This window comes from Eleginops maclovinus, chromosome 22, assembly GCF_036324505.1.
Source record: "Eleginops maclovinus isolate JMC-PN-2008 ecotype Puerto Natales chromosome 22, JC_Emac_rtc_rv5, whole genome shotgun sequence".
Classification (NCBI taxonomy): Eukaryota; Metazoa; Chordata; class Actinopteri; order Perciformes; family Eleginopidae; genus Eleginops; species Eleginops maclovinus.
This window is the reverse complement of record NC_086370.1, coordinates 14,042,981-14,066,411: the sequence shown is the minus strand read 5'-3', so window position 1 is coordinate 14,066,411 and position 23,431 is coordinate 14,042,981. Positions and strand designations below refer to the sequence as shown.

General features: G+C 40.9%; 2 protein-coding genes across 2 annotated transcripts; one reads left to right on the top strand and one right to left on the bottom strand.

The window, feature by feature from the left end:
• Positions 1-3,440: 3,440 nt before the first annotated feature.
• On the top strand, positions 3,441-9,127 carry got1 (glutamic-oxaloacetic transaminase 1, soluble). The gene is made up of 9 exons (XM_063875659.1): positions 3,441-3,659; positions 5,632-5,813; positions 5,894-6,017; positions 6,292-6,404; positions 6,500-6,604; positions 6,748-6,898; positions 7,285-7,450; positions 7,551-7,693; positions 7,950-9,127. Exons 1-9 carry the CDS (start codon positions 3,551-3,553, stop codon positions 8,084-8,086), a joined length of 1,230 nt encoding a protein of 409 aa, XP_063731729.1. The 5' UTR covers positions 3,441-3,550; the 3' UTR covers positions 8,087-9,127.
• A 164-nt stretch (positions 9,128-9,291) lies between these two features.
• LOC134858875 (metal transporter CNNM1) lies at positions 9,292-22,403 on the bottom strand. Its single transcript, XM_063875055.1, has 10 exons — positions 20,936-22,403; positions 17,200-17,343; positions 15,959-16,099; positions 15,579-15,748; positions 15,253-15,352; positions 14,499-14,644; positions 13,843-14,086; positions 12,550-12,654; positions 11,916-12,017; positions 9,292-11,532 (listed from the first exon to the last, which is right to left on the bottom strand). The coding sequence occupies exons 1-10, from the start codon at positions 22,401-22,403 to the stop codon at positions 11,453-11,455; spliced, it is 2,700 nt and encodes an 899-aa protein (XP_063731125.1). The 3' UTR covers positions 9,292-11,452.
• Between the last annotated feature and the right edge of the window lie 1,028 nt (positions 22,404-23,431).

Here is a 23,431-nt window from a genome sequence, read left to right as displayed (position 1 = left end):
AAGGCCAAATCCGTGAAAAACAGTGAGTGACATGCATATTTGCAGATCTTTATAAAATAATGATCCATTTCAATAATTTGATCAAATATGGGAACAGTTTGTTTAACTTTTATTTTGTGTTTTTTTTTACAATTTAAACTTATTGATGGATATTTTGGAAATACTCCAAATAATTTGTTTAGATGGATGAAAATGAATACTCATGTCCTTGCATTAAATATAAAGCAGCTACCTATACATGCCAGTAACACGTTTAGCTTAATTTAAAGAGTGGGGAAGAGCTAACCCAGGAAAACCAAACTCCGCCTTTAGCATCTCTGAGTCTCACAGATTAACATGTTAACCACTGGTAACATCTAATCTTAGTTTTAGAGATTTTGTGACCTTCAGGCAGAGCCACACCAGCACTTTCCCATTTTTCTGTATGCTAATCTAAGCTAACCGGCTACTGGATGTAGCTCCATTCTACTAAGAGGTATCAATCACTAATGTCATGTGTTCCCAGCTGTGGAAAGTAACAGCTGGAACTGTGACAATTATCTGTTTGAAAAAAAGGGGCAAGGGTGTACTATTCAGAATCTGGTAAATTGCTAAGTCAGTTCTCAGACAGAAGGAATTTGCATGGTGAATTGGTGCATTACAGAATCATAGTAAAATAAATCAAAATTAAATAGGAAATAACTAGAAGCATAAATATAGAATAAAAGAGAAATACAAAACAAACATGAAAACATACAATAAATATACACTTAATAATCATTTGTATCTTAAGATTTATTGCAATTATATTAATATGATTGTATTTACTTGAATTAAAAAATACTTATTCAAACAACTTGTGACTTGTGAACAAATATGATTTTTTACACAGAGTAAAGTAAATGTTTGCACAAAAAATAAACTGATTTCATATCATAAAATGACATGTACGAACACACAAACACAAATACACTAGTTGGAATGTTGTCAGACGTACAGAGCACTGATCTGTCTGTGATTGCATGCATGCTCCATCAGTCATTGGGCTTCACAGGGAGGTCCTGTGCTCTTTGTTGTTGCTGTGTCTAGTCCCTTGTTAGAGAATTGATGACACTGTCTTTGGAAAACAAACAAGGCGGGAAGCTAAAAAGGTGGTCACTCACCACAGCTCTCTGACCCAGAGACACAGAGGCCACCGCAACATGTGAGCAACGCTGCAGCGTCCCCCTTGGAATGTGCTGCAGTGTGTGTGCACACGCTCCTGTTAGTGTTTCACTGATACCGTGGCTGGAATGTGACTGTCTTGTGCCTGAATGTGTGCCTTTGTGTGTTTTAGTGTCAGCGTCTTACAGTTACAATGGTAACCTGCGTCCAAAAATGAAAACACTGCGATAAAAGACACTTTGTTAGCCCTTACTTTTTTTTTTGTCATATTTGCGTTGCGTTTCTAGATGCCAAAATAAATATTCCACATATCAATGTCAGGGACATGCAGGGAAGGTGCCTGTGAATGTTTGGCTGAATAACTCCAATTGATCTGGATGTGACACACTCCCCCTGTGGGCACTGTCTTGCCAGAGGCAGCTGCTGTCACTCCTTGCTCTGACTCACACTTCACATCACAGCGCAGACCGAGGTCCAGGGGCCTCCCCGGTACGTATACACACAAAACCCTGCCCTGGGCCCCGAGCCTTGTTCTGGGAGCTCAAATCCCATAATTGCAGGGCTGACAGTGATAGCTAACATACAAGACACCCTCACCTGGTCGGAAAGAATGAAAACATCTACTGTCAAAGTGAAGCAAATGAGAGGGGGTGGTACGGGGTATGGGGAAAGTGAGTAACCTCTGGGAAAAACACATGAGGGCAAAATAATAACTTGGTGTTCAGTGATGTTAGGATACATTGTACCAATTTTGTTTAGAACAGATCCTTCATTGACAGTTAATAAATAGTTAAAACGTGATTTATGAATCAAAAGTTAGCCATTATTAAGGATAACTTGTGGGGTTACCACTTTGTAAAAATGCATTTAGCCAGTCTATATTTTTTTCAAAAGCATTTATGTTAAACTGGCTCTTTGATTTATCAGGAAAACCACTTGTTTCTGTAATAAAACCTTGTTTGAAATTTGTTTATTGCCAATTTTATTTATTTTAAAATGGCAGAATAAAAAGTCAAGCTAATATTTCTCAACCTTTAAAGTTTTCCCTATTAGTAGTGAGCTATAAATAGTTCAAGATATATTAACTCAAAACTGTCTTTTAAAATACTATTCTTTTGGCCATTTTGGTGCAATGGAACAATATGTAGTTAGTATATAATCACCATGTAACTGTGAACGTCGCCTATTTACAGAGGCAAGATAAGCGCTTATTAAAATATGTGTTTTCTGCTCACCTGAGGACTGCAAATTCCATATTTACTCTCTTTAGCTCTTTTAGTGTTTGTTCACCACCAACTAAGAAGAAAAAAATCTGCCCCTTTTTAGCTGCTTTATGCTCCTCTGTTTATTCCCACTTTGACATCGCCACCTATACCCTCCTGCATGACAAACTCAACAAGAGCTGTAAGATAACACTTCAGCTGATAGAAGTTGAGGTAATTTTACTACTTCATGTTTTGTTCAGTACCTCAATCTTAAAAGATGCATCAACACAAATGTTATTATAATACTTGTAGGAAGATTGTACTGTCTTTTTGTGTTCCACTATCACTGACTTTATATACACAAACTAGGTTAAACAATGCAGCAGCCCCTTCTTTCTCAGACAGAAACATTAAAAGCCAGCACAGAGGCCTCAGAACGGGCTGAGTCCTGCCTCCAGTAAAGCCAAAAAGCTTTCCAACAAACTCACAATCCTGGTCGGGAAGAGCCGGCTGGAGTGGCCCTAGTTTATCAAGCACTTCAACTCCTGCAGACAGAGCACAGAGGAGCCAGCATGTTTACACCACAGCTCAGCAAGGCCCTCAGGACTGAACAGATGAAGATGCTCACACATACTCATTTACACATCCTCACACGCACTTACTCAAACTGTGTCGAGCCCGAGCATAACAGCTGTCTGTTCAGCCTGGATTCAAATTGACATTTATGATGGGGTGCACTGATATCTTGTATTTTCTACTTTGACTACACATTGAAGACACCACTATAGTAAAAAAACTATACTTTCAGGGGTTTTTTTCAGTGCCAGGCGATAACATCTTTATCGATGGTCTTTATCGAGGCTGCTGCACCATCTTGTGGATGTTTTTAGTATTGCAGTACAATCTTGAACCACCCACTTCCAACACTGAACATTATAGTGATGCGTGTCAGTCAAGCTCCAAAGGTATTCATTGGTCAACAGCCCCTGTACGTGTGTTTACTCGAACTTTGACCTGAAAGAAATCTGTGCTCTGATTGGCTTTGCAGATACATCTCGTTTCCTATTGGTTAATCCGCTCACGCCCACTTTACATCCTCCCATATCCAAATTGAAGGTGAAATCCGCTGTCGTCCCGTTAAATGTCAACCTAAACGCTTGTTTTATTGTCGCCACAGTCTCTCTGTAACATAAACAGCAGCTATGTCGGTGTTTTGTGAGGTCTCTCAGGCAGCCCCTGTAGCTGTCTTCAAGCTGTCACAGGATTTCAACAACGATCAATTTCCCAACAAGGTGAATCTTGGAGTAGGAGGTAAGGTATATGTTACTATACTTCTACAAAACAGTAACATCTTCAGCCAAAACTGCAGCCAGTTAATGTTAGGTGGTGACCAGATGTATCAGGAATAACAACGATTCTATGACCTGTTTATGATTCTTTTTTTTTTTTTATGATGGTGGCCAGAGGCCACATTTTGACAAAAGTTGCCAAATGAAGCAGCCTGTGTGGTATAAAATGCTGACACAAATTATAAAAGCTGTTATTAATCCAACACTGAGTCTCTCTTTTCTATTGGAAAGGGTTTATTCATTTTAAATATAGAATATATTTATAGCTCTGATGGCATACTTGTATGCAGTGGTGTAAATTAACTAAGTATTTTTTACTCAAGTACAGTATTTACATTTTTTGCTACTTTGCACTACTCAACTACAGTTTAGAGGTAAATTGTGTACTTTACTCCACTACATTTATTTGATAGTGATAGTTCCCTTACAGATTTGGATTGTTAATGCAAAGTATAAAACAACTAATACATTATAATGAATTTCAGGTTATTCTACCCAGCAGTAAACAAAGTAATTCCACTTATCTTCATCTTTAGTGACTACAATATTAAAGTAATGCATACTTTATTAATAACGGACACAGACTTTTGGTGTAACACATAGAATGGCACATGATCTGTTATTTCTGTAGTATCTCTAAAATGTCTGTTTCAGTGTAACATTACTGCCATGGCAGAAATCATAATAACATTGTTTAACCTTTGATTTCAACTGACACATGGTTTGTAGAGATATCTTGTGAATCAACTCAGTGTTTCAACAGAGCGCGTAAAGAGTAAATACATCTGATTGATTTTTCAGAACATGTTCGCTGCTGTTCACTCATTCTACTGTAACTATACTGAAAGCAGCTTTATTGATAATCTTGTTATGTAAAAGTTTGGTATAGTGGATTCATGTGTGCCTGTCCTCTTTAGTCTCCTCTCTGCTTTTCCCTCTTGCTGCAGCTCTGATTGGATTACTGTTCCCTGTTGCTTGCTACTCACATGAGTTTAAATATCTATGGCTTAGTCCTGCTTCTCTTCTGAAGCAAGCAAATGCACCTTTTAGACTTCAGTACAACTGTTTTCAGTCTTAATCTTATTAAATGCAGTAATCCTTGCTGCTAACATCGCGAAGGCACAGTGTGAGAAGCATTGTTTAGCTCTGTTCTGGCAGTGTGTAATGGCACTGTTCTGCAGGACCAGGCTGCCTGAGTCCGGTGATTAGAACTGGAGGCTGAGGCCCTATAATCTCCCTCTCTATGTAACACACAGATGGTCACCCGCTACTGGGCAGCTGGGTAATGTAGGCCACACCATGTTTAGTGTGTTAAACATCCCTAGACCTGAAACAAGTATTACATTAATTGATGCATTCAGTGATAGAAAAGAAAATCTGCAAATTCGATGATTATATGAGCCCAAATAGGAAGTTTCTGGTTAATCCAAAAATAATCTACCAATTGCTTAGGTCATTTTTAATATTATTAGGAAATTTCAAGAAAAAGATGAGGATTTACTACTTTTTTAAAAATCTCTTCTTCTAATAAACTAAATATCTCTGGGTTTATGAGGACTTCACATTGAATTTCAGTTTAAAAATTTTTTAATAGACCAAATAAACATGCCTTTCATGCCAGTGGGAACCATGGAAAATAAAACTCATTAAAGATGATATTAAGCCTGTAACGTATTATTGAGTTGCAAAGCAAGTTGCTGATCTCTGTTCTAAAGATAACAAGGCTATTGTATACTTCAGTCCTTATCAGGTGTTGACATGGAGTTCAGCCCGCTAAAGCAAACAGAGTGATGAAAGTGCAGGTCAGCTTTCCAGAGTCAGTGTTACATTCTTGTTTTTTGACCATGGAAGATTGTCCTGCCTAAAACTAATTGTTGTTGCTATCTAAAATCATGAGGCAATACATCAAAGCCTCACTGTTTTGTTTCTTGCAGCCTACCGGACAGATGAAGGAAAGCCATGGGTTTTGCCGGTGGTGAAAAAGGTTGAAAAGATCATTGTGCACGATGACAGTCTTAACCATGAGTACCTGCCCATCCTGGGCCTGCCTGAATTCAGATCCTCAGCCTCTAAGATCGCACTGGGAGATGACAGTCCTGCCATCCAGGAGAACAGGGTTTGTATAGAGAAAGGCAGACTGTCTTAATGTGTTAAATCTATTTAAATTGAAACCAACTGTCTGTTTCTTTTTGCCAGGTTGGGGCTGTCCAGTGTCTTGGTGGTACAGGGGCTCTGAAGATGGGTGCAGAATTTCTCAGGCGTTTCTACAATGGAAACAACAACACCAAAACACCCGTCTATGTGTCCGCACCTACCTGGGGTATGCCTGCACATGCACACACACAAACGTGCACAGAGTGTACATGAACACGGGAAGTCCTCATTCATGGACCTGTGATCCTATACAGAGACTTTTATAGACTCAAAATAGACTTTAGACTCACGATGTAGAGTAGAGTGATGCATCTAATCAGTGATCTTGTTTTGTTTTCAGTTCCTATGAAAAGAAAATAATTGTAAAAACCTTCACCTTTTATTATCATATAAACAATAAAATGAGAAAACTAGTGAAAGTGTTTTCCTTTCTGTTGCAGAAAATCACAATGCTGTTTTTGCCAGTGCTGGCTTTGATGATGTCCGTCCATACAAGTACTGGGATGCAGAAAATAGGGGCCTTGATTTGGCTGGTTTCCTTGGAGACCTGGAGGTGAGCAGTGTGCAAAAGGATTTCTGGTACTATTTCAGTTTGGTCATGAGTCATTTTAATTAGGAGTTTAAATCACTTCTTCCAATTCCCCACAGAGTTGTCCAGCACACTCTATCTTTGTCCTGCATGCCTGTGCGCACAACCCAACTGGTACAGACCCGACACAGGATCAATGGCAGCAGATCGCTGAAGTTATGATGGTATTGCACAAACTCTTGCACAAATACAAACCAACACACAGTCTTAATGGCTGTCCTCCTCATTTTCAGTTTTAACAAGTTTTCCGATGCTGAATGTATATCACAGTATGATAATTGTGACCTTTTTATTTTCTGCTTTCCAGAGGAGGAACCTGTTTGTGTTCTTTGACTCGGCTTATCAGGGTTTCGCCTCAGGCAATCTGGATAAAGATGCCTGGGCGATCCGCTACTTTGTCTCTATGGGCTTTGAAATGTTCTGCGCTCAGTCTTTCTCCAAGAACTTTGGCCTCTACAGTGAGTGACCCCTGGGTGCATTAAGTTGTTGTACATAACTTGCTCATAAAGAGTGACATTTTTTTTACTGTTTTAATCACAATAACTGTCACAAAGTGCTCGATATGGCAACATGTTTACAGTGGAATTAAGGATAAGAGATTTAGAAAGTGTTATCATACCCCACACCTCTCTTTCTTTCAAACATGACAATATACTGTACATGATCAACACAGCTTTATGTACTCATTTAATGCAACAAAAGTACAGTGCATGTCGTCAAGGATCAAAGTGGAAACAATCAAATTGTGACCCCAAAAATCATGAAAGAATTCTGAGATTTCAAAAGATTCACTCCCCCGGTAACTCCAATATTAATTTATGTTTGACATGTGTGTGTTCAACAGATGAGCGTGTGGGAAACCTGACCATTGTGGCTCGTGATGCAGACAACCTGAAGCGAGTGCTGTCCCAGATGGAGAAGATTGTGAGGACCACTTGGTCCAACCCACCGTCTCAGGGAGCTCGCATTGTTGCCGTCACTCTTACCTCACCTGAACTCTTCAGCGAATGGTCTGTACAAAATACCAAAGCACTGTATAAAGTTATAACAGTTATAAACTAATGTATTATTTTGATATAAAGGGGTTTTTTTGTATTTGTTTGAGTGTAGGAAGGAAAATGTGAAGACAATGGCTGACAGGGTCCTGTTGATGAGGGCTCAGCTGAAAGCTAAGCTCCAAGCTCTGGGGACACCAGGCACCTGGGACCACATCACAGAGCAGATCGGCATGTTCAGCTTCACAGGCCTCAACTGTGAGTAAACATTGTTTCAGTTTGGGAAGTTAAAGAGGTGCTAATATAACAAGGCTATTATCATCAGGTACATAAAAACCTGACATGTAGAGGAACACAACTTGTAGAAAATGTATTTTTCTTTTTGCAAAACTCAAAAGAGCTATAAGCTATATATCATCCTTTTGATTCACACAAATATCTGTATAGGTTCTGCAAAGTATCACATCATTAATCATTAAATAATTAAATGTGGTTGTGTGGTGATTTCCTGCAGCCAAACAAGTTGAGTACATGGTGAAGGAGAGACACATCTACCTGATGGCCAGTGGTCGCATCAACATGTGCGGTTTGACCTCCAAGAACATAGACTACGTGGCAGAGTCCATCCATGCGACTGTCACCAGTGTCTAGTAGAAGACTACACTACCCACAGTTTTTAGTACTCCCTCCATTCTGGCCCCAAGTCACCTGATGACAGGGAAGTATTTTTTTTCTAGCAGATTTCTTGGGGCAAATATATGCTCTCATTTGCACAAATATGCAGACAGCCCTAATCTCACTGCCCTCACCTTTCTATAGTGTTTGTGCTAAGTTATCTTAACACACAAATGGGACTTATTCCTTTAATTATGATAATTATTTGTCCTAGTTTTCTTAATGTTGGTCGCTTCTTGTTATATTATCTTAGTCCACCTTACTTTTAGTGTATGCGTCACTACTCAGGACCTTTTGAGAAGGTTGGTACATATGTGACTGTGTTATAATGACCTCAGCAGTGCTGACTCAACTGTCTTGTTTAATGTCATACTGCTATGATTCATCCATTCCAAGGGTTGATAACGCATTTCCAAATGTATTTAACCTGCCGTTATTAGCATGTGTGATTACAGTTAAGAGCACCGACCAAACTGACACAGCAATTATAGATTTAAATGTATTTACCTTCTCCATCATGTGTGGAGGGGTACGTTTAATGCTGGATGCAATATGAACAGGAGATGGTTGTTCTCAGGAAGATATCTTGAACAATGTAATTTAATAATTAAACTGTCTTTCGCCCTAAGGGGATGTTCTAATTACCTCAATTTTAATCCTTATATTTGAAGTGTTTTATTTTTAGTTTGTGCTCTGCTAGCACAAATGGCGCTGAATTATCTTAACAGGTTTTGAGTCATACCTGTTTTGGGCTCACAGATGAAGGTTGTGAGGGCTCTGGTCCCATGCAGAGTTAATGTTGAGTTTGCACAGCGACTGCCTGTTTTTATCAATAGTGCACTGTTATGTAAGACCCTCATGTCAGTGCCACAAACACGCTAATCATCAACCAGTTGGCTATCGTATTACTGTGCACAGTACAGCAATAAAACAGTACTGTTGAATGAAGCAGAACATGTCCTTACTTATCTTCCAATGAGATGAATGAGTTACTCTAATAAAGATAAATATGATGTTTGTGTTGTCACTTGTTTGAATTGATTCATGATAATGTTTGTATAAATGCCACAGCCTTTCGAATCCCATGTACCAATAATCTGAAGTGAGACCTTAATGCAGTTTACACGCACTATAGTCAAAACAAAGAAGATTACACAAGAATAATATTTCAGTCCATTTATTAATCATTTAAAATCCCTTGTTTAGAACATTATGGTATGTCTTCTCATGTCTTTCGCTCGCTTATATAATCATCTGGATTTACATTATAAAATGCATCGTTGCCTTTTTTAAGTAAAGTATATAATTATTCACAAATATATCAGTGTTAACTAACTGCACAATCTATGTGAGCATTTAGCTGAGACACTTTCTGATTCACATAAATCCTCTTTCACTGAGTCAGTTTTTCGGATCCAATGACTTCCGATTGGATGTTTAGTGTGCAATGAGGGGTCAATGTGAATAGCTTAGCAGTGCAGATTCCTTTGTACTCATAAAGGTGTGTATGTGTATGTGTGTGTGTGTGTGTGTGTGTGTGTGTGTGTGTGTGTGTGTGTGTGTGTGTGTGTGTGTGTGTGTGTGTGTGTGTGTGTGTGTGTGTGTGTGTGTGTGTGTGTGTGTGTGTGTGTGTGTCATATTGCTCTCCTCTTTCATATCTTTGTCTTGTTCTTGCGTACCTGCCAAGATTTCCCAACGCATAGCAGCTTAGTGCATTCTGAGATGCAGCTGCTTCTGGCATTTTGAAAAGGATCAAATCATTATTTCATTATTGCAATAATAGATTATTTATAGAAAAATTAGTTCTTTATTTTTTTCTTCAACAAGCAGCATTGTATGGTCTCCCCCATATTTATTGCACCTAACTTTTTTTCTCTACATTTGTCGTTAAAACTTCTATTATCTCGTAGGATTTTAATAAGTTACACATCGCACCTTTGTGCGGAAAGGTTACTGCAGATCTTCCTTTGCATGCATCCCTTGGCTTAAGCATGCATATGGATAGCAGGGCTTTCTACAGTGGATGGTTCTACAGTAAAAGCAGCATTAACAAACATGCAGGTAGCAACTACTCTTTCCTGGAGAATACTCATAACATCCATTTGGATCCCTATAGACGCAAAACCCCTAGCTTATTTTTAATTGGTATATGCTGTTAAAGTGAGATGAACTGTACATAGAGGATTGGCAGCTAATGGGAAGAGTCGATTGCCACTACTTCTACTGAATGCAAGAAACAATAGGCTGATTATTCGAAAGACGGTGGTTACATTTAGAGAAAAGGGGGCTAAGGAAGGGTGTTCTGTTGATAAAGACATTGTCTCCATACAGCTACATAATGCAGTGAGAAGGGAACATTTAAATGGGAGGACATACACGACAGACTGTACAGTATGTAGGGCACATGCAATAATGTGTGATGGATGCGTTCATGTTGTAGACATTTACAGTACGTTAGATGACTTATATTGCTATCTTCAAATTACTTTAGGTAATTCTAAAACGTTCATATAAAAATCGGGTAATAAATGGGTTTTTTTTCAAGCAATGGTCTTTTTAAAAATTGCGCATACCACTTTGAACTTGCTCAGAGGTCAGTGTATACAATAAGTAGTCATTCAAGCTGATTTATGGCTTTTTTCATAATTGTGTTTTTTAAATCTGGCATAAAAATTGTGCTCTTGTCTTGTGGTTGTTACCTCTTCACCAATGGCTAGTGTGTCTGGTATTGTTGGCAGTAGGTGGCACCCTTATGGCAAAATTAGGACAGTTCCCTGTGCAAACAACTTTATCAGTATGTGGGAACTTCCTCATAATAACAAATAAATATTAAAAACTCTTGTATTCATTGTTTGATGAAGTAAAACTGGCTCAGATATTACATTAGGACCTTGTTAGGCTCCATATTGAGAGACCTTGTGGAGACCATATGGCTTAAATGAGATGATGACATGTTAACATTACGGACAAAGCTACCATAAAAAGTTGTTCTCGGTTTACTACAAAACGTGATAGAAACCTTGATAAGTCCAGTGTAAGGCTGGAAAAATCCAATACTATATTGTTTTGATTTTTTCCAAATGTAATACATTAAAGTTGTTGTTTTTTTACAGATCTGTTCCACTTATTATCATTTTAAGGGTGTGGAGTCAGGCAGTGGCGGGACAATGTGCGATTGGGGTCCTGAGTGTATCTACATCACATGAGATGGCTCAGTTTCCTGTGAGGGTTTTTCAGGAGCACAGAGGGAGTCTATGAGAGGTTGATTGTTTAGAAAGGAAAACCCAATGAGTGAGTGATAAAGAGGAAGCAGCTTCATCCCTCTTCCTCAGCGTCACTGTGCTAGCTTGTCAGTGGTGGCTGCTCTGAACCTTCCTCCAAACAGTTTTCTCCATCCCGAGACTTTTTCCTCCTCTTGTTACCTAGAAACAGGAGAAACCGAGGTCATTGCTGGATACAAAAACCTTCCTTAACTGTGAGTGCATCCATTATATGTTGCTTTTCTTATCTGTACATTTGCTGTACATTTATTGTTTTTAAACAAACTCATATTTGCCGTCAACTTAAATAACGTCAGCTGTCCCAGGTATGGCAGATACTGCCTCAATGAGTCATATCTAAACCAACAGATACATCCGGAAAATCTGCTCTTCTAAAAAAGGTTGCAGCGAGGGACACGACACATCACCTGTTGCTAAGATACGCCACTTTATCTAACAGAGAAGTTCGGGCACCTCGGTGCTGAGTGTGTGTGCGTGGGTGTGTGTGCTCTTTCATTGGTGTTTGTGACAAATGTGTTACTCACTCAATTTACGCAATAGCTTCTTCCCGATGTTCTCCTCTGAGCTGGACAGAGACAGAGAGCTGATGAAGGGAGAGGCAAAGGGCTGAGACTCTGTAGGCACGTCTGAAAGAGAGCATTAAGATAAAGAGGGGATACAGCAGGAATGACAGGCAGAGTAGAAAATTCCCCAGACCTACGATTATATGAAATGTTTACATCTTACACGTTCAAATTGGAAGACTGCATTGTTAGAAAAATGGATTAGAGTGGTTTAGGAGAATTTGTTGACAAGGAGGAAAAATCTCCTTTTGTAATAAAACCATTGAAATCTAACATGCTAAACTTTAGTGTAACAGTACAGCAAAGCAATGAATAAGAAGTCATAAACTCAGTAATGTGGGTAACAAAGAAATGTATCTAGAGTTTATATAATGTATTATAATATCTAACATAATGAAACAATTAAAGCTGTAGCAGCAAATGACAAGATGTGTTGTTTAGTGCATGTGGACTTAACTTTAATCTTTAAAAGGAAGAAGGTGCTTTATCTTCATTAGAATGTTTCAGGGTTATTTTATGAAGCTAAATTGCATTGCCTGAAAGGCATATTTTATTAGTTTGCAATTAAAACATGAGCAGCAGCAGCAGCACTCACCATTCTCTCCATAAGTTTCCGGCCGGTCCTCGTGGATGTAGGGAATCTCGTCCAAACGGAGGAACACAGTATCATTTGGACTCCTCTGCCCGTCAGATTTGCTGCCTGTAAACAGAATTGGACCAATCAGCCTTAAACGTTCAGCAGCTGGTTTGTAGCTCTGCCTGTAGAGGGAGGTAGAGAACTTGCTATCTATCAGGCGGTGTGTTAATGTAGCTCCAACTCAAAGTGAGCTACAGCCAGTGGAGGAGATTTAATTGCTGAAATAAGACTTAAAATGAAACCTGGCTGTTTATAAGTGGATACTGCTGTGTTATTGACAACCAACAGAGCCTTCTGTGCAGAGATTTTTCTTAATGACACAAAAGCCAACACACACAAACTGGGTGCGTGTTGCTCAGAGCAAGACAGATGGTATGTAGGAAATCCCTTAAGCTTTGAAACCAGTACAGATTGGATGATGCCACGTTTGCACCCAGTTATGATTAAGTAACTATCAACATATAGAATGAATTCTTTACTGACGTTAAAATTATAAACAGTAATAATTAAACCTGCTGTTTTGACAATATACTGTGTGTAGCAATCAAGCTCATTTTCATAATTTTAAACTGACATTTTGTTTTTTTTTATAAACGTGTGTGGGGCTTTTTACAGAATTCTTCATCATTCCACTCACAAGTCAACACGTCAACATTTTCAGGTTGCCCCTGAACCATCAGAGTATCCCACATTTAAATGAATCATTTATTGCTCCTGGTACGGGTGTTTGGCTCCTAGCCCACACATCACTCCAATCAATGTGATAAATCCTTTGAACCTCCTTTTTTCTCCTCTTCAAAAGAAATTGCTACCACTCCAATGAATCTTGACCTTCATCTTGAGCTTTATGGAGCTCAATCTTCATTTACATTTCAAGGCTCTGGTGTTTCTTCTACTCATAGCGATAGTGATGTAAGGTATTAAAAGATTGCATCCCACGCATTGAAATGGGAAGGATATAGGAAGTGGAAACTAAGATGGAAACTAACATTTGAGGTATTTTGCTAATAATAATTATATATGTGGATTAAGGCAGTCACTAGGTGGTATTTTCTGTCAATCTTCATGCTAGACCAAAGTGTTTTATTTAGAAATGTCATTATTGTATCAAACAACCTCTAAAATAGCATTGAAACATAAAAAGATCATTAAAAAAGATAGCTGGGTGAAATGACTAAATATTTAACCATTTAGATTAACCCAACACTCTAACGCAACATGAGTCAACATATGGTATAAGAGTGCACTTACGAACAATGCGGTTTCTCTCATTGAGCTGGGAGGTGTTGCGAAGGCCAGCGTGGGGATGGAGATGTGCAAGGCGTGCCAGCCCCAGCCGAGTGTGTGTGTGTGTGAGGGGGAGGGCAATGCTGTGTGAGCGGGTCTCTGGGACAGCAGGCCTCCCTTTAGCATCAGAATACAGAGGGTCTGGAGTCTGAGGGGAGCTGTCCATCCGGGTGGCTGTGAGGGCGTTCTGGTAGTGGTTCCTGGTGATCTGTAAGGAAACAGAAAGCAAGAATTAGCTTCAGTGGACAGAAAGAAACAGGGACTGTATTGCAGAAAGGGAAGGAGAGGTGAAGCGATAGGGCATATCCACCATTTAGGGGTAAAATATTCATAGTTGAAAATGAGCTCAATTATCCCCAGTGATTAAAGGAAAGAGGGTATGTGGAGAGGCGAGCGTGAGACAGGATGTCTGTGTTCAGTCAGAATCAGGGATTAGGACATATCAAAGGCAAACGCTGCTGCAGAGGAAGAGTTTTTGGGTTAAAAGTGCAGTTCCTTGCTTTTGCTCCAAATGTTTTACTTTCACCACGCAGGAAATGATACATTTGATTGAAATTATAATAGCAGCAATTAATGTTTTGTTTCTGTTTTGTGTGTGTGTAGCTGTTCATGTTTGTAACCTTGATGATCTGCAGGTCTGTGAGCTGTCGCACTGAGTAGTCTGGCAAGTAGACCCCCCCTCCTGTAGTGAGTTGACCCGCACTGCCTCCACTCAGCATTGATTCTGATTGGTTCAGACCACTGCCCCGGGAACTATACCTCCGACCTGAAAAGGACAAGAGGGAACCATGCTTTTAGTTATGTATTTCAAACACACTTCATTGCTGTTAGGTCAAAAAATACAAAAACAGTTAACACACCAAAAATCCAGTAAATCATGCTTCATTCATTATATGCAGCCCCTTTTTGGAGCGCTACATTTTGTTTTATAGCTTTCAAATAAAGCTATAGGAAAGCAAAGGAAAATTTGGCAGGAATTTTTCTAAAATGGGGTCTTCCGAACTGCTTTAAGCTCACCCTGACACATGGAAAACATGCAAAACAACCACAGCAAGAAACAGAGGGAGAGAGATTGGGAGACAGGCTTTCTGCTGGCTCTGCAGTCTTAGCTGGATTTCATATAATCCTGTGCAGGTCATGTCCTTCCACTGGGGAATTCTCTGAAATCACTTCTTTTAATTACTTACTTCCCACGGCTGCTGCAGCTCTTGCAGGCTGACGCTATACAGATAAGAAGCTGGGTGGGATTTAGACTGCAAAAACATGTCCAGCACTGCATTCGTTTTATATTTATTATTCCTGAACTGTCTCTGTTGTTGTCATTACCTCCCTTCTCATGGTAATATTCATCTGTATTGCTTGATTTGAACTTACCAGTAGGCAGGGGCATGATGAGTGCTGGCATGCCATAATGTGAAAAAGCTCCATTTTCAAAGCGAAGAGCCTCCTTTCCAATTTCTACCTCCACCCGTCCCTGTAACATCCACACAGCAATTAACATACATTAGCATGATGCTCATGGTAGGACATTGATTACTCATGTAATGGAGCCTCCCACACAGGAAAGGAATACTGTAATAACTACATCCAGATACAGTGTGATTATTGCTGTGTTTCATAATTCTTCTGCCACATCTGTTAGGGGGAGGCTGTTGGCATTAGTATAAATATTATTATCTGGCATAGAGATGGGGATTTACCTGCAGAAGGAGGACAAAGTAGTCCACAGGTTTGTTTCTCGTGAAGAGGTAGTGTTGAGTGGCGTGTTTGTTCTTGGGGTTGAACTTGAGTTCCTGCACAATGCTGGGATGTTTGATGAGACGCAGCAAGATCTTGTCTGACAGGTGGCACGGCCTAAAAGGCTCCACTTCTATAAGATAGATGCATATAGACACACACACACACACACACACACACACACACACACACACACACACACACACACACACACACACACAAAGAAAGAACATCACGTTCCCAGTCACCTTGGTCTCGGTTTATCAAACAATCCACTGTGGGCACTCACAGGTACTCTGCATACACTGCATGCACACATCCTTAAACACATGTACGATGCTACCTGTTGCCAAGAAGCGGTGTGTGGCGAGTAGAAGCTGGGGTGAGATCTTCACCTTCAGCTCATTTTCTGCCAGTTTGAAGATGGAGAAATCCTGTGGTTTCCTCTCCTGGTGCGACACTCTCCTTTTGGTCCGATTATCAGCTATGAACACAGACAGATTGCAAATCATGAAATGCCAGGTATGCAGTTCAGATTTCACATTGTTTTATATTCTCTATCAATAGATGAGAAGGGAAAAGTATCACCCATTCACTCATTAGGTTTGCCTAACACTGAGTTATGCTTTATGAGTGCAGTATTCTTGCCGGCACTAGTACTACAAGGAATAAGAAGCTACTTTAAGGTTGCCTTAGTTAATGCCGCTTTTAATGCTGCTAACGAAAGCTGCAAATATATTAGTTGGATTATCTATCTCCAGCTGCAGATTGCTTGATATTATCCTGCACTCATTGATAAATTGACTTATCGTCTGCTGACGCCAGAAGCATTAAATGCATTATATCGCATTAAATACATGGTAGCTGCAGCAGGAACAGCTGGTGCTATGAATGCCTGAGGTGCAAAGTCTGGAGAGATGAGCTCCCCTGTTCTATAAATACACACACATCATTATACACATGGGGACACACAGAAGAACGGAGTTTATGAAGTGCATCGCTGACTGTTTTACACACTCTGCATGCAATTAAAATTGTAGTGCACATAAAAATGTTATGGTCAGGGCTTATTTTGTGGAAGATATTCTCCGAAATGCAAATAGTTAAACTCAGTGAGTGAAATGAAAGCACCGATCAGATTAGAAATGAAATGAGGGGAGTTTGACATTTGACTTCTTTTCTGTGGAGAGCCTTGCGAGCCAATTAAAGATGAGCGGATTAAAGAGATTATCTGTGGGACTGGGCCATTTACTCTCATTATTTAATTATGCAGCAGCGCGGAGCTGTGAGCAGCAGGGGAGACAACTTGGGATCAATAGTTTAATATGAAGCATGATAGGAGAGGGCGGAAAGGAAATTCCAATGTGCTTTTAAAGCTTAAATCCACCTCTCAACAACCCATCACAAGGTATTATTCATGCGATATTGCAGACCACACAGCTGAGTAAACTCTGTCAGTGGCTGTGACAAACTGAGGGAAAATCTATTCAGTGTGGGAGCTGGAAATATAATAAAATGGATTCACAGCTAATGCAACAGAGACCCAGAGACTCAGAATCAGTGTGTTTTATGCTTCATACTTACTAAACAGGTCTGTCTCGTCCACAATCTCAGACTTGATGATCTCTTCTATGACGTCTTCCAGGGTGACGATGCCCATCACCTCATAGAAGGGGTCTCCTTCACCTTCGCTGTTCACCCTCTGCACCACGGCCAGGTGGGACTTACCTGCATTGTTCAAAAAAAGAAACAGGGTGAGTTCAAATGTTTTCACAATGTGAGTTCAAGCTACAAAAAACTGGCCATGCAAGGGATGAGAGGCTACGTCACTGGATAAAGAATAACTGGTTACGTCACTGGATAAAGAATAACACAAGCCTCCAACTGTATGTGCGCAGTCAAGAGGAAATGAAATCAGAAAACTGGAGCTGAGAGACCATAAATAAGGGTAAATCTACCTTTTGTATTCAATTATTTCAGTGTCAGGACTTCACTTGTGTGAGACTAGAAGAAAGTGGACTTTGGGGGATTATTCTAGAGAAAGTTTGACAGTTTGGAAGACTGGGGATCCTTACATAAACACAGAGATTATGCAATCAGTCTGGGGATGCCTGCGTCTGCTGACTAAATTGCCCATGCTGCTGCCACCTCTGTGAACACACACCAACATACACACACGTTACACATCCATGAGCAGATCCAGCGCTCCCTCTCAGGAAGCGTTAGACTGAACATGACAAGCCTGCCAGATACAATGACACAGCTCGCCAACAGCATCTCGAGACAATAAAATGAATGTGACAAGAAGTTAAAGGTACCATCACACTCCAACATCACAAGGAGAAAAGAACAATTCAACATGAACACGTCAACCATGACACTATTAGTTGTGAGATATATATGTATTCGTCATTCTTAACCCCCTGGAAACACAGATAGAAAACTATTATAATGCTCAATGTATTTTAGTGTTTTCCTTTTCATCAATACCGCCATTGTCACTATTCTTCTTACAACAAATAAGTTATCTAACCGAGTGTATGACGTCATTACACAGATTTAAACAATCTCCAACCTTACTTTGAACCAAATCAGTGGCTCATAGTAGATTTAGGGGGGATCACTGCCAGGGGATAAAAAAGATCAACCGCTTTAATCCAATGCAACAAGTAAAAAAAAATCCTGATTGACCGACAGGCAGCCATCTCCAAACATGAAACTCTGGCTGAAATGACGCGGATGTACTCAGGGCTCAGGTCAACTTGTCTGAAAAGCTCAGGTGAGTCAGTGAGGTGGATTTGCCATAAACTGCTGATGAGCCTGGGCACGGCATTACATCATTCATATATTACATAATCTAGCAGAATGACACACACACACACACACACACACACACACACACACACACACACACACACACACACACACACACACACACACACACACACACACACACACACACACACACACACACACACACACACACACACACATACCAGACTCGCACACGCAGACACAAATGCCTGTGGCAAAACTGGGTCTGGCATTGATGTCCCTTTCTGCTCCGTCAGTTTCCCAGGCACCTCCAGTCTCTGTGTTGTTTGAGATCATAATGCTTAATATGTTAGTATACAATTGTGCACTTACTGTCTGGCATTCTGCAAACATTACAACCATACAATACTATGCATGGAAATAATATTTTTTATCATGTTTTGCAAACATGCACACACAGTAGCTTACGCACAATTGTAGCTGATAACAACCACAATGGCTGCCTATGATTTGTTGTGTGTTCACTTAAAGTTTGGATTATATTGTATTGTTTGTGAGTGAAATGGTTTCTATAGTCAATTTGTATGCAAGGGTCAAAAGTTACTAAATACATTTGCTGCTCTTAAATCAAATTTTAGGTACTACTTTACTCTTCAGCGAGAAATGATATACCATTTGCTGGAATACATTCATTCACGCCCATAGATACTAGTTACTGTCCAGATAAAGATTGTACCTTCAAAACTTCTGATCAGCTTATAAAATATGATGCATAGTGTTATTGATTAAGCTGTCAAACAGTCTATTAAGTAGTTACAATGAGCTACACCTTAACTACATCAATGCTTTGATACTTAAAAGGCATTTTATGGCTTATAGTTGACCTTTTCAAAATGTAGTATAGTTATAACATTGTTACATAGCTTTATGTACATAGCTATATGTAACAATGTGCTTTGCCTTAGATGAATACCCTAGTATATTTAAATATTAATAGCAGATTTTGGATTGCTCATAAAAGCATTGATATATAAAGGTTAATATCTTACACTGTAGAGCACATTCACAGTCCTCCCTTACATTTCTTTCATTACTGCTGACATTTCCATCCTTTCCTCTGACACGAACCTCACCCCATCCCCTCACCCTTCTCAGTGAGATGCCCCCACAGCTCCCAGCCAGGCTTCCTGACAGCAGGAGCCTTTAATCCATGAGAGCAAAGTAGGAAGGAGGCAAGAGGGGTCAAAGAAAAGGTTGGAGCTGAATTTTTCATGGCTGCTCTGCAGGTTTTGATGGCCACAACCCACAGAGAGAAGGAAACTTCAAAGTCACCGCGGGCTGACAGTTTGGAGCGCACAAACATTTTAAAGGTGAAGCCTGCTCTATAAATAAAACACAATATGGCAACACACAGGGTCAGCGGGGGCCCATGGATCACTTGTGTCAGACTGAGGCTATCCTTCATAATCCTGAGCAAAATGAAGCTGTAGACCTCCTGGCCTGTAAGTGGCAATCTAATTTATGATCCTGCCAAAGTCACCACAGTGTCACCTTTCACTTTCTGATTTGACCACTGCTGCTCTGTGCTCCGACCCACATCTATTGAGCTCTCTTTGTCAATGAAACAGATTTACATCTTAATCCCCCCCTAACATAAGCCAATGTCAGCGAAGTCCTTACATAACAGTCGTCCCTGTAGCCTGTCATATACTTCCATTTTACCTTGTGACGCGGTCAGTGGGACAGTTTGAGCTATCTGCAGCTGGGGATCAATTCAGAATCCTATTCAACATTATCATCGAGACTGAAAGAGGTCCATGAGGAAAGGTTGCACACTTAGTGAACGGATGCTATCAGCATGTGTATGAGGTACCGCAATACTGTGAAAGAACTTGTCACTAAAGATGCTTATCAGACAAAAGATGTGTGAGTCACAGCGGGAAAGACATGATATTCATTGCCTCTACTGACATTCGATGAAGCCTGCCCTTTTGCTTAATTCTTTTTTTACATTAAAGCGTATATTTGATAACTGATACACATGGCATAGTATATAAAAAGGAAGCAAGCATAGGGGTGGGGGCAGATAAAGTTCACAGTGATGTTGACATGGGGGAAACCACTTTCACTACATAAATTCTTAAGATATACCCATTCTGGTCTTTGGCAGCCTCTAACTCCTGGCTGACCCAAACTCACTGTGTGACACTGTATCAGATTTCACATATGGCTCTCACTGCTCTGAGGATCAAAAGGATTCTCTGGCAGGCCCACTGTGAGCCAATGAAGTGATGTATACATTGACTTCTGCACTGAAAACATAGTTTTTAAGTGCACACTCACTTCAAAAGACATCTAACTCCTAGGTGGCATAACAGCCTTGAGTCTGTTCCAAAACCAACATATGGCGCCTCAGACACTCATAACTGACTGCTTGGCCACAAGTTATACGCTTTTGACATGTAAAAACAAAGGACACACCTCCTTCCTGCAGAACACTTTTGAGGCCTGACCTCTGAAATGTTTTAAAGTGTTAAAGAGTTACCTCTCTTAAATTCCTCAAGCATCACATCCAGCTTGGTGTCATTGAACACGCTGTGCATGGGATGCTTGTAAAACTGAGTGATTGTTTTTAGGGGAGTGCAATCGTCAGGATCCACGAAGGCCAAGTCTTTCACAAAGAGGATGTCCACTATGTTGGACCTCTCATTCTCATAGACCGGGATCCGGGTGAAGCCACTCTGCATCACGTCCGACATGGTGCAGAAGTCCAGCACGGCATCCGAGGAAAGCATGTAGCAGTCAGAGAGTTGGGTCAGCACGTCTTCTACGGTCTTGGTCCTCAGCTCCAGGGCCCCTTGGATGATGTTCAGCTCCTCTTTGACCAAGTCGTGGTATGGATCTGTGACGCGCAGCATGGCCACTAACTTCTCCCTTGTGTAAAAGTTGCTGATCTCTTGGTGCAGCATGATGTCCAGGATCTTAGAGACTGGATATGCAATGGGGAAAAACAACAGCATCAGCAGGCGGGTCGCACAGAGGGTCTTTGAGGCGATGGCGAGACTGTGCCTTGATGCGAGGGAGTGAGGTAAAATCTCGCCAAAGAAGAATATTCCCAAAGTGCAAGAGGCAGTTGAGAGAGCTGTCAATCCTAAAATCTGGCACATCCACACCACAAAGCATGTATTTGTAAGCACGTTTCCCAGTACAACGGTGCAAAGGATGTAGTTTCCATGTTTACGCACTGACTCTATCTTCCGTGCATATTTCTGCTCCTTCTCTGTGCCACTATTCTGGAGGACACGCAGCTCCACGGGGTCCAGAGCCAACATACTGATGTTCAACCCGCTACAGAGCGCAGACAGTCCTATCAAGAGCACCGAAACACCCGCCTGGAGCCAAACATCTGCCTCTGGAGGTCTCTCCGCCACTGCCAACCAGAAGTCTTTGGTGCTGAAATGTTCCCATTTCACTCCATCAAACGCGCACATGGAGTAGTATTTGATGAGCTCGCCTCTGCGCAGGTCTTTAGCGAGCAGCTCCACCATCACTGAGTTGTGACTTGATGTGGATCTGAAAGAGCCCAGCAGCTCGATATCCGAGCTCCGGGCATCCTCGTCCTCGCACGGATTCCCTGTGGACCTGTGCTTCTCCGTGTCCCCACTGTCCTCCCCTGCTTCCTCTATAAACGCGATCCACGGAGCCGCAGGAGCAGCGTCAGGTCTGCCGCTGATGTTCAGGCTGTTTGGATGCTCCGTAGCAGGGGATGTGGAGTAGTAAACCCTCAGTATGAAGCGTGTCCCCTCGATCGCCCTCAGTATCCCATCCTGGACGGACAGCTCTCCGCTCTGGGTGTCCTCCGGCCGGACACCGAGCAGCGCTGCTGTGGGGGCCGGCAGAGAGGAGAGGGTGACGGTGAGGAAGAAAAGAGAGAGCCGGCGCGGATGCAGGATGCAGCAGAGAGCATCCGCAGCATCCGCAGCCATCATGCTGAATGAACTACTGAAGGACATGGGAGAACTGGGTCACGTGGTCTGCGGATGGGATAAGAGCAGCTGGGTGGCCATATCCATGCAGAGGAGCATGGGCACGTTATAGGGAGAGAGAGAGAGAGAGGAGGGGGGCACCGGGGTCCTTAAATATACATGACAACCCGTGACGTAGGACTGTCTTATTTGCTTTCTGCTACTTTCTAAAAATAGACAGCAGGAAATGCCCAGCCATGTATAATTAATATAATGCACACGAGACTCACAGTTGTAGAAACCGCGTAGCAGACAAAAATATAACACATGCTCTACCAATATTGAGGCTAAAATGAAACCATGATAAGGAAATGAGTAAAGACTCACCAGAGTCCGTCTTTAGATTACATGCGGAATCGCAGTGTTTAATGCTTTTTCTTCTTTTTAAATTTGTTTTATGTGTTGGTGTCTCCACTGGATGGCAGTATTATCCCCTAGTTCGGAGCAGTCCATTCTGAAAGCTTTCAGACTAACGTTAATACACGAGGTAATGTCCCTGGATTTATTTCATTGTCATAAAATATCAGTTTTGGCTTCGGAATCAGCATCCCTTAAAATAATACAATAATCCCTCAACACATTTTAAAGAGAGCTTCCCTTTTTAAAATCACATACAACTTTTATATCCCAAGGAATGTATTATGCATAAAGATATTAATAGGACTGCCATGCGTAAAGGGGAGTTGTTAATATTGAGAAAATAAAAATGAATTAAGTGGAAACGATTTAGGAGATTTAGTTATCACACATGATGAGCATCTATTTAATACAGTGAAGCCATTTACAGTTGGGTGACCAGAGCTTGCAGGATTTACGAGTTAGGAAACTGAAGGTGAGAACAGAGCACTGCCAAGTCTTAAACACTTACACGCTCTCCCTGCTCTCCATCAGCCACACATCCACCGTGACATTAGGAGAAAAAAGCTTTGCACACTAGAACAAAACATTACGGCTTTAAAGGGAGCACAAAACAATCCCTCTTTCCTGCAATTAAATGCAAAACAATTACATAACAC

Bases quoted from the DNA above. Each gene is read 5' to 3' on its own strand.
- got1 (XM_063875659.1), top strand. From the start codon at position 3,551: ATGTCGGTGTTTTGTGAGGTCTCTCAGGCAGCCCCTGTAGCTGTCTTC. The intron at 3,660-5,631 runs GTAAGGTATATG...TGTTTCTTGCAG, and splicing joins GGTGAATCTTGGAGTAGGAG to CCTACCGGACAGATGAAGGA. The intron at 6,405-6,499 runs GTGAGCAGTGTG...AATTCCCCACAG, and splicing joins GTTTCCTTGGAGACCTGGAG to AGTTGTCCAGCACACTCTAT.
- LOC134858875 (XM_063875055.1), bottom strand. From the start codon at position 22,403: ATGTCCTTCAGTAGTTCATTCAGCATGATGGCTGCGGATGCTGCGGAT. The intron at 16,100-17,199 runs GTAAGTATGAAG...CTGTGTTCATAG, and splicing joins GGACGAGACAGACCTGTTTA to CTGATAATCGGACCAAAAGG. The intron at 15,749-15,958 runs GTAGCATCGTAC...TCTATCTTATAG, and splicing joins ACACCGCTTCTTGGCAACAG to AAGTGGAGCCTTTTAGGCCG.